Genomic DNA, 11,009 nt, shown 5'->3' with positions numbered 1-11,009 from the left:
ACGGAGACTCGTGTCTGATCTCATCTGTCAATCTGTCCATCTCTACTGTGAACAAGAAGGGGCACAGAGTCAGTTCTGATGTAACTTTGATTTCCCCTCAGTGTCTCCCTTTATTAGATAATGTCACTGGTCAACCTTCTGCTGCTGCCCTTCACATCTGACCCAGTCTGGGTACTCTACAATCACACTAGAGTGGATATTGTTAGTGCTCTCGTGAAGCTCATGGCCCTCTGAATCTGGCCACCTTTCCACTGTTGTTCCTATACTCACACTATGGCCATGGCCATTTAGATCTATATGAACACCTTTACCTCCCTTCCATTGTGGCGAAAATAAAGAGCAGTGCTTTCCCATCCTTCCTAACCACCACTTTGGTGCCCCCGAGTTAGACCCTTAACTCTGAGCTGCTCCAGTGGAGCTGCTCAGAGCCAATAGATCTATTGTACTGGACAGCATGTAACTGTGCAAGCATCGACGGGGCATAACTGAGAGGGAAGACTTGCTTTCCTCTGAACTTCCATCGTAGAATAAATTTGTGAACTAAACATCCACACAAGCTCCTAGGGAATAGAAACAAATTAAAGTGCAACATTTTTCAGGAATATATGTATCCATTATCTGTATCCATCATTTGCATAAAAGATCATCCTTTATTCAACCCATTTCTTGTCAGTCTTTAAACCTAATGTTGGAATTTTAACATTTAACAACTTCTAGTTGCACTTCTTTTGCTTATTCACCAGTGTGCAGGTTCACTCTGTCTTTGGATAAGCTTTGTCTAATTCCTCTATGAAAAAGCAAGTTCATGTAGGTCTTCAGCTCACTCTCTCCTCTTGCACTGTGTGTCAGAAAGATCCCCTAACCTCCCTCTCAGTATACACATAGGCTCTGTAACAGAAGAAAAGTATATATATATTTTTCCATATCATTAGAATTGATCTCGACCTCGGCCCAGCCGATGAGCAGAACTCTGTACGGTCTGTCTGAATGCAAAATTCATGTCTTATCTCGGAAAACGTGGCTCAGAGATTCCAGCCACCTCCCGGGCCTTATCATCAAAAAACACAAGTTTGCAGCAGCGTGTGAGGGGAAACGGTGCAGAAATTCAGAAATGGAGCAGACTCTGAATGATTGGGCAAATAAAATAGGTAAAACCAGGAATGTAGTGTTATACTACAAAGGTGGAGGAATAAGATGTCGATGAGCTGCAACGCGCAGGAAACTTGTAGAGTGACTGGTCTCTATTTCTCAGTGTGCCTGGCAGTCTGTGAAGCCATCAGTCACCCAATCTCTGAGCCTGGAAACAGGCTGCCTAAAACTGTGAGACCATTTCAGCACCATCTCAGAGCATCGCAATCAACAGACTGAAACGGAGGTTTTATTCCTCTCCACATCCACAGCCCACTGCTTCCTGTCAGCCTGCATATCTGCGCGCTGCAGACAACTGCTCATTAGATAATGCTAAACTGGCACTCCCAAGCATGAGGTTTGCTAAACACTGTGGTGATGGCTGACTTCATGCAGTTTGTGATGAAAGCCTTTGTACAATAGTCTGTTTTCCCCCATTATCCCGTGAGGGGCTAACAGCCGAGAGAGGAACCTCTTGGAACGGTTATTCACTTTGCAATACAGCAGCAATTTGAATGTTTGAATGCTGAGCTCATTCAGAGTGAAAGCGATCATACACAAGGTCAGATCCAACATTTTATGTTTAAAATAGGCAAAAGCTCAGTTTGGTATAGGAGAAGCAAATGTTTAGACTTTCACGCACTCAGATCCTTTAGATAAAAACACTGCATTCCACTGTAGGCCTAAACATATTCTTACATTTTACATTCTACAAACTGTTCATCACCTATACCTTTAATATTACTGTAAAAAAAATACATGTTGTTTTCAGGATTCAGGCAGCTCATTTTATCTCATTTCTCTGTAGCTTTGGCACCACGTATGTTGCCACTGTGATAAGCTGTAGCCACAAACTACACCTGTGTTTCCTCATGTGCAGTATTTGTGAGTTTAGTCATGATTTACTCTGCATGAAACTGTTTTTGTTTGTTTGTTTCCTCACCTCAACTTTAAAACTGTTTTCAGCACAAATGCTCACACCCAGAGATGGAAAGCTATGTTTGCTTAACCCCTGAGCAAAAGCACAGCATTTTTGAAGTTGTACTGATAATAATTTGCCATTGCGTGTTATTTTATACTACTGCATTCAAAGAAAATATTCCCAAAATATATAGTTAACAGAAGCTGAGATTAAAAGCATTCTTTAATAAAATAATTTCACCATATATTAAATTAGTATTCTCAGTAATCAGTCATAAGGCCTCTTACATGAAAGCAGTGTCTGCTTGCAACCACGGTACATTTTAATAATTTCATTTAAATGAATTTATACCTGAAAAAGAAGAAAAAGAAGACCGAGAAAAGAGGAGGGGGCAGGGTTAATAGCCCAAATATGCGAAATTGTAATAACCGTAATAGCTTGAGGAAAAAGTCCAGTGTTAATTCTTGGTTTTTTGTTTTTTTTTTGTTTTTCTATCCCGGGGGCTTAATGAGACTGAATTGTGTTTTTTAAATTTAAATAGGCGCCTTATCGGTTTGTGAAGCACTCTGGTCAATATTTGTTCTGAGCCGCCGACGGGGAGACGTTTGTCCGCGGGGCATTTTAACGCCAACCTTTAATCCCAGCCTTACTCTAAACCTAAACAGCCAGCTGCTCTTCCAGAAACTTAGCACTGAGATGGCACAGGTGACGTCAGCTGGGGGTCAGTACAAAATCTTCTACATCATCTACAATGCTCGCTAATAATTATTGATAATTATTGATAACGTTGCAGTTGAAGATGATTTGAATTATACTAATAAAAAATACACATTTATTATAATTACTTCTTGTGTGGCTGCTTGGAGTTGCATCAGTGGGGCTGTTTTTTTCGCCTCCTGTTTGAGAGCTGAAGACGTCTGGGGCTGCTTTGTACTTTGGCCCCGCCTATCAGCTACGTCATTTATTCAGAGTCGGCTCACACCTGAGTTAAACTTTTGAGAGAGTAGCCTACAGGACGCTACGGTGGTAAATCTAAATCGATTTGCTCTGAGTTACAGTGGAATAATTGAAAGTCTGTGGAAGCCGACATTTTTAGTAGAAGATGAAGTACATTCTTATGTTTGTGGTAAGTCCTGTTGTCTTTATAAACATCTACTAAGCTTGCTGTGGTTTCACGGGCCGGTGTTGTACCGGCGTCAGTCAGTCAGCGGGAAGATTCTGTAAACGGCTTCCTTGTGACTCATTTTTAAAAATGGAGAGCCCTCAAAGTAATAAAAGAGTGTTTTTAATGTTTCGCGACAACCGCGGGGGATTCTAATATTTATGTTAAGCTATTAACTTAATGAAAAGTTAATTATGTAAACTTTAAAGTTTTGTTGTAGTTGTTTTGATTTGTTTATTGAGAACCGAAGTGACCAGAATTGTCACGGGTTGTCGAAACAAAGTTTAGCCTCCCGTTGACTGTAAATTAAATAGAAAAGACCTCTGGCAATTTTCCGGTTAACTGGTTTGCGCAAGATGTCGCATTTATGTGTCAAAAGTCTCACCCGGCGCTGTGTGAACAGGTGTGAAATTCCTCGTGGGCTCACCAAAAAGTCACGTCATTTCTGTTTTCCCCACCTGAGACACTGCAGTGAAACTAGTCGACAGTTTGTGGTTGACTGTCATCGGTGACTGATCACTGAATAAAAAGAATATACTTCACTCCACAGCGCGTGTTTTCTTGTGTACCGGGCGCTATGTTGCGCCTAACTGTGTTTAAGAGCGTGTGCATTTTAAATGTCTTTTGCAAAGATCATGTTGGTAAACTCCGAATGAAAATGGCCTGGCCTAATTGTTTGAGGCTTTTTTTTTTTCTTCTAGCATTTGGCTTGATTTTGAGCTGCCTAAAAGATTTATTTTGATTAAATATCCTCTAATATGTTTGTGCATAAAGCGATGGAAATGATGGTTTGCATTACGTCAGAGATGACTTCCATCGACTTAAAGTGCTACTTTATAGAGTGGGTCGCCGAGTAGAAGCACGTATTGGAAATATAAACTTTTTTTGTTTTTTAATTAAACTCTTCTGTATGTCTTTGTGTATAAACAAGGTCACTTTAGGGTTGTTGTGTTTTTTTTTTGTTTTGTTTTGTTTTTTTTTTGTTTTGTTTTTTTTTCTTTTCCAAAGTACTGTTAAATATGCTTAAGCACGCCATTTCTACTTTCCAGTGAAGGCAGGGGGATTAAAATTCTTATAACAGGCACTTTCACACACAGGTGAGTGTTTGTCTTTCTCTCCATGCCTGCTGGGAGGTGCCCTCACTTGTGATCTCTCAGTAACTAGGGCACCTGATGGTGTTACGAAATCATGGGTGTGATTTCCTTATTTGGTTATTCCTGCAACCTATCAAGGTGTTGGCCATATTAGGACACACTGTTTGTGGATCACGTTTCCCCTGTTGCTCAATATTAAGAAGTTCATAAATCAGCTCGGATACTTTGGTACACTTTCTTAATACTGAATCCAACAGGCTTAGTCCAAGGAGTGTTGGAAGGAAATCCCCTTCTCCCCCACCCACCTGCGCAGCACTGACTTGTTTATTTGCTTTCAGAGTGAAGTGGCGTGTTCTGAAATGTGGTCTAATCTGACTCACATCATCATACAAGGAAGCTTCCACAGAATAATGACTTATATACTTTTTCTTTATGTTAGCAGTGAAAATGTTTTCAGTTAACCAAAACATATAATCAGAGATTATGTTTCTGTAAAACTCATAAAATGAGTTCTTTAAGAGATTTCAAATTGAGTACATTAAGTTGAAACATGGAAAAAGATGAAAGCTGTGTACTTGATATTTTTAATTAAGAAGGTAGTTTCATGACTATAACAAAGCAGGTTTTTGCTCATAAGTCACCATGTTTTATCCCAGTTTCCCATTCTTGTCAGATCGTAACTAGTTTTGGTACCTTAATGTAACCAAAGATCACCCCACCTGCCTACTTAGGGACTCTTTTAAAAAACTGTTTATTCACCACTCTGACTTCCATTTATTTTTTATTATTATTTTTTAAACCCCGCATCCAAATCCAAAGGTTTTTGTGCCTGTCCTGGTCCTTCTCCTCAAATCCACCACAGCATACCCACAGGCTGGTCTTAAGGTGGGAAGCAGCAGAGCACGGCGGCAGGCCAACTGCCCAGCAAATCAGTACCAAAACGGCAACCTCTGTTGTTTGAATTGTAAAGCTGGTAAGTCTTGTGAAACTGAACTTCTGTAATAATTTCAAACCAGTAAGCCATCAAAAGCCACATGAAACGGCCTTATTATTTAGCTAGAGTCACATGTTCAGTTGAAGGAGATGTATAAAGTGTGTATGTGTGCGTGTGCTCTAGGTACATATGTGAAGTCACCCTGCACTGTAGATGGAGAGAGGGGGCAGTGTGAGGAGTGTGATTACGATACATACATCAAGCATGACAACGGACTAAGGTTCTGCTTGAAGTGCACACGGTGTCGTCCAGGTAATTCTGCTTGGCGGCTTTACACCATCGATCAGAATGAAAAGGTTCACTATTGATTGTTCTTGTAGTCGGCGTGCTCCGAGCATAAACTCTGACTTAAGGTCTCTTTCATGTTACTCTCAGATGAGGAAATTGTAAGCTCATGCACTCACACTGAAGATACTAAATGTCAGTGCAAACCAGGGAGATTTTGTGATCCTAACCAAGCATGTGAGGTGTGCTTGAAGTGTTCAAGGTAAGTGTCTGCAAGCCATTCAAAATCAGTAAAGACACAATAAGCATAAGGAGGGAGTGGCTGGTGGATATACTGGGTGTTGAATGTGGAGCTGCCAGAGTAAGAGGGTTGGTGTAACAGAAGATGATGCTAGATGTAGATTGTCCACTGTGCTGACTCCTAAAGGGAGCAGTGGGAAGAAGACTGACATTTAGGTCTTTAAACCTTTCAATCCATTTTGCTTCTCTCCTAACTAGGTGTGCAGAGGATGAAGAGAAAGTGAGAAACTGCACATCAACCACAAACACAGAGTGCAAGAAGATCCAGAACAAATCTGGCTCTGATCCAGGTACCCTACTCTGTGGCAGATGCATGCAAGACTTTTGTTACACTGGGATAAATGTATATTTACAAAGTCAGATTTTCCAGGCCAAAAACAAATGATATCAGAGATTCGCTCGCACTGTACATTGATTCAAAACATGAATCTCTTTTTTTCTGTAAATGGCCAGTGACTGTCCCTTATGTTTTTTTTTTTTTTGTTTTGGCTTTTTTCTTAAACAGGTATCGCTGTGGTGGTGGTGGTTGTGGTGGTGCTGTGTGTCCTCGCTGCCATAACATTTGCTGGGATATTTTTCTACAAGAAGAAATGTAAAACGGGTATGTTGTTCTTATACAGATGTTGGATGCTAATAGTAAAATCACCTTGATGCAAAAGTTTGTTAGTGCTCTGATAGGCTGTCGACCTGTTCATTGAGTCCTTCACTTTTTGTCTGTGTTAGCTGGAGAGGATGGATAGTTTTTGCAATACAATGGGGAAAACAAACCTAAACGATAAATGTACACAAGCCACAGTTTGTATCATTTGTAGTAAGTTAGTAGTTCTATGGCTGCAGCTAATGCTTAGGCTGCTCGTCTGAACATGTGGACACTGCACAGTTGTCATGTTCTGGTGGTCACTGCAGCTGGCTGTGCCCACTCAAGAAAATGCTCTTGACCAGCTGTATCAGAAGTATTATCTACTCAGCATTGCCGAAGTGACTTACTGATGATTTTTAAGATGTCCAGAACAGCATAGAGATTTCCATCAATTTTACAAATGCCCCATCGTATACTAAATGCTCCACCTCCACATTCTGGTGTCACAGAAGTCACCGTCCAGCCAGGTGTGGTCTTGGGGCATGACATAGAGCAGCAAATCATCAAAATGTGGGGTGGGCGAGTTGTTTTGCTTGAAAAATATACATTTCAACCTATTGTCTAGATGGTTCCTGATCACTCTTAAACAAATTCACTTATTATTTCAGCTCTGATGGTTAACTGTCAGCAGGAGCAGTGTTGTAGGGTCCAAGCACTTGAAGCAGATGCTTGAACTGTGTTTTACATTTTGGTCTCATGTGTGTAGTGATACAGCTTTGCAGTGTTATTGCTCTGACAGGTGTTAATCAGTGTTGTGGGAAGGACTTGTGCTTTGTTTTTCTTCACACCACAAACAGATGCACTCTGCTGATATTAAATTGGTGCTGCCACAACATTTTCTTGCACTTGTTGAGGCCTGGCTCTCGTTAACACAGATCTTGAGCCCACTGGCCTCTGCAGTCTGTCTGACCCATAAGCATACGCTAATAAATGCTGAGAGACACCTGCTGCAACCGAACGACTGAAAATAAAGTTCCACTCAACATTTCTGGATTCCCTCTCTGAGCCTCACAGCATTGTTTTGGGAACCCTGTTAGTAAAGTCTTATCAATGAAGCATTTTCCCACAGTGCTGTCCGTGTGCTATCTTTGAGAGCAAGTGGATAAGAGCTTCTCACAGGATGAGATATTTTGACTCTGCACAAGGCCAAACGCACCTGTAATCAGACTGTTTAGAGCAGATGAGAGATTTTCAATTGGCACATGAAATGAGTAAAACATGGTAAGAAAATTAACAGTTCTGGCTAATTTTGGGACTGTACATCACAAGGGGAAAAAAGTTCAGTGTTGAAAGACTGAAAAGCTATTAATTATAAGTTGAGACACCAGACAGCATGATAGAGGATATACATGTGTGCAGAAACCTGCTACAATGGGCGTGCAGTTTCAGGTGTGATGATCTAAGAGCAGCAGATGAGCTGCTAACACATCATGCTGACTATGTTGGGATCAGGTGTAACTGATTAAAGCTTAATTATCAAGTACGCCTTCTCAGCAAACATGTTTACAGCAGTCTATTGGGGTGTACATCATTACCATGCAGGCCTCACATAGAGGTGGGCTGCTGTTGGCGAGTTCACTAAAGTACTTTTCCAATTGGATTGAGCCACGTGAAGATGCTTTTCCCAGTTTGTGTTGACCATGCTGCTGGTAAACTGTGCCCAGTCCAGCACAAACTGGAACTGCTGGTCAGGCTTTCCAGCCGACTGATAAAAATCCTCAGTGACACACAGTGTCCAGGAGAGGCTGCACACTGTGCTAGAACTGATGCAGAGCAGCAGCAGGTTCTGCTCAGTTGGTGAAATTAAATTGAGCTCAGACAAAAGTTAAATAACTTTGTGTTGGAGAGTTGGGAATTCTTGAAAGTTGCATAATTCTCTTCACATTCTTTCCTCAGGGTCTCAGAGAAATCTGTCTGACAGGAGCAAAGCAGAACAGGTGAGTGACTCAAGTTTTTCATTAATGTACAAAAATAGCCAAACATGACGATGAGCTGAATGGAAATGGCTTTCCAAAGGTAACTTAAATGACAGAGACTCTCTTAACATGTTCTTCAGCAATACACTGCCATCCAGACTCCTGAGGATAAGGACACTCGAAGACCAACCAGCACAAATCTAATCCTGTCCCAGCATCTGGTGAGAGTTAAATCCGCCAACATTGCTGAGGATGAGCGTCAAATTCTCAATCCAAGCCTCAACAGCTCAGCTAGTAACTCCCAGCACAGCCTAACAGACGCGCTCACACCTGCCCCCCAAGCCAGCCCCGTGGTCCCAGAGCAGCTTCACAGGAGGGTGAGAGCTGCAGCTCATCTCATCACCTGCTTCATCCTTGCTGCTTGTCTTGTTTGCTGCTATTAACTAATGCTCTAACAGCCTCCACTGTCTTACTGTCTGTCCTCATGTTCCAGTTTTCCCACTTTGATTTTCATGCTACACACGACTTCCTTACATGACAGAAAGAGTCTCAGGTCTGGGGACAGGTCTGCAGTCATGGATAAACCTCAGTGACTCGCTTCTTTACTTCCATACTGCACTCTAGTATGTTGGAGCAAATTCTCTCAACAATCAGGAGCCGTATAAGAAGCCTGTGACTCTCGGTTTTATGAATTACATTTAACATTTGATCTTCAGTGTCTCAGGCTGCTGTTATTGTGTTAGTGGAAACTTAATGAGTCACCTGGTCCTTAAAACACCTGTAGAAGATTAACAGGGAATGCTCCTTATCAGTCTCACTATTTTGTGTCTCCTTTCATTTTCCAACCACACTGACAGGAAAATGCATCACTGTATTGTGAAAGAACTTTTAGATAAATGCTTTTCCTTTCATTTCATTCACCTGCTTATAAATAAGACATGACTTTGATTTAGCAGGTCTTACAATTTCTGACTTTTTATGTTAATGCCTGTTTGCTTTTGTGTCATTTAGGAAGAGGTGCCACTTCCCGAGCTTGTTCCTGTGAACGGTAAACTACTTTGACTTTTATTCCTGATCTCACCCACTGCATAACACACAAGCACCTGTTGTTAAACAACAGTAGATAAAGCTTCCATTTCATGCCACCGCGCTGCTTTTGATTGCAGTCCAGTTGGCTGTCGAAATAAATGTTTCAATAAATGTTATCAGTACAAGAAGTTAATGTGATGGAGTGAAGGTCGTTGTTTGTTTTTGTAGGTGAAGAGTCTCTCAGGAAATGCTTTGAATATTTTGAAGAACTAGATGTGAACTATCACAAGAGGTTTTTCCGTCAGCTTGAAATTAGTGACAACGTCATCAAAAGCAAAGAGAACCTTCCCTATGAAGACAGGATCCATGAACTGCTGCATATTTGGGTGGAGAAAGAAGGTAAAGGAGCGAGCTTAAATGACCTGCTGCAGGCTTTGAATACCCTGAACCAAAGGCGAACTGCTGAGACGATCCACCAGAAGGCTGTGGACAGCGGTCACTTCCTGCCTTTGTGGGTGGGGGACTGTGTAATTGTCTCAAACTAGTAGTGGTCAGAATAGGAACAAAACAAACTTGGACACCTCAAGTGTGTATGTTGTTGAAGCTGCTGCTGTTTCAGTAAACGCATCTTACTAGACTGTAGCGTGAGCTCTTAAGGTAAACCTGCCTGCTTGAACTAACTTATTCCAAACTGACGGAATTCAGTCGTTTTTCTGAGAGCCATGTATTCCTGTCAGCTCCGTAGAGTGTTAAGTATTTCATTAGTGCCTGTACAAATATTTCTTTTTGCTGATCCCAAACCCCATTAAAGGTTGTTTCAGTGAAAGATATGTTCAGACATTTATTGTAATCCAACAGTGTCCTGAAGAGTCGATATGTTTCAGTTTGGTTCTGTAACTACTCCTTAGCAATTCAACAGACTGTCAAATGACCAGTGGAGTTGATGAATGTATTTAAGTTATTACAGTGGAGGGTATTTTATTACTTTTAAAGAGGGCTGCCTTGACTGTATTATTTACCTGTTGATCCAATGTTGTCATGATTGTGGGTAACAGAAGCACAAATTTTAATAGATTTTTAGGATAAATCTTCTTTCTGTTGTACTTCTGTTTTGTTACATTTCCTTCTATAATCCTGATCAGCATCATGGACGTTTACAAAACCTAGTTTTCTACAATGGTCTGTTTCAGTGCAGCACATAAACATTGAGTCTTGCCAGAGCTGTGTTGAAGCCTGAAAGTGAAGTCAGAATTGTGTACTTTTCTACCTTGTTATAGATGTGCTCTACAGTGTTTGTTACTACTTCCAAACTTTATTTGCGCTTTTTTTTTTTTTTTTTTTTTTTTTTAAATTTTGTTTTGTTTCTAATTTATAAATCTGGAAGAATTAAACATTCATTCATATTTGTACTTTTTTTGTTGTTGTTTTTCTTCTTCCCCCCTGTTGTCAGTGTGTTGAGACGGTTCCGGATTAGATAAACTAGTACAAAATTACTCTACTTCCCAATAAGAGATAAGGAAAACAAAGAAATCAGTGTTTGGTTACAGTTTGTATAAAGTGTAACAGTGACTCATTTGTGGTATGTGATATGACTCGTTA

The 11,009-nt window shown here is 40.8% G+C and overlaps 1 protein-coding gene across 3 annotated transcripts; it reads left to right on the top strand.

Annotated features, from left to right (window-relative positions):
* Window positions 1–3,014: 3,014 nt before the first annotated feature.
* On the top strand, window positions 3,015–10,812 carry hdr (hematopoietic death receptor). Of its 3 annotated transcripts, none has more exons than XM_031740867.2 (10): window positions 3,018–3,176; window positions 5,126–5,279; window positions 5,424–5,552; window positions 5,676–5,787; window positions 6,024–6,115; window positions 6,331–6,426; window positions 8,362–8,402; window positions 8,522–8,602; window positions 9,393–9,429; window positions 9,639–10,812. In XM_031740867.2, exons 1-10 carry the CDS (start codon window positions 3,153–3,155, stop codon window positions 9,953–9,955), a joined length of 1,083 nt encoding a protein of 360 aa, XP_031596727.1. In that variant the 5' UTR covers window positions 3,018–3,152; the 3' UTR covers window positions 9,956–10,812. The 3 variants fall into 3 exon arrangements, with proteins under 3 accessions (XP_031596728.1, XP_031596727.1, XP_031596726.1); XM_031740866.2 differs by having other exon boundaries at window positions 3,020–3,176; window positions 8,522–8,758; XM_031740868.2 differs by lacking the exon at window positions 8,522–8,602 and having other exon boundaries at window positions 3,015–3,176.
* The last annotated feature ends 197 nt before the right edge of the window (window positions 10,813–11,009 follow it).

The sequence above is a fragment of the Oreochromis aureus genome, linkage group 12 (genome assembly GCF_013358895.1).
Source record: "Oreochromis aureus strain Israel breed Guangdong linkage group 12, ZZ_aureus, whole genome shotgun sequence".
In the NCBI taxonomy this organism is placed as follows: domain Eukaryota; kingdom Metazoa; phylum Chordata; class Actinopteri; order Cichliformes; family Cichlidae; genus Oreochromis; species Oreochromis aureus.
Note: the sequence above shows the minus strand (reverse complement) of the source record. Positions and strands in the feature narration are given on the sequence as shown.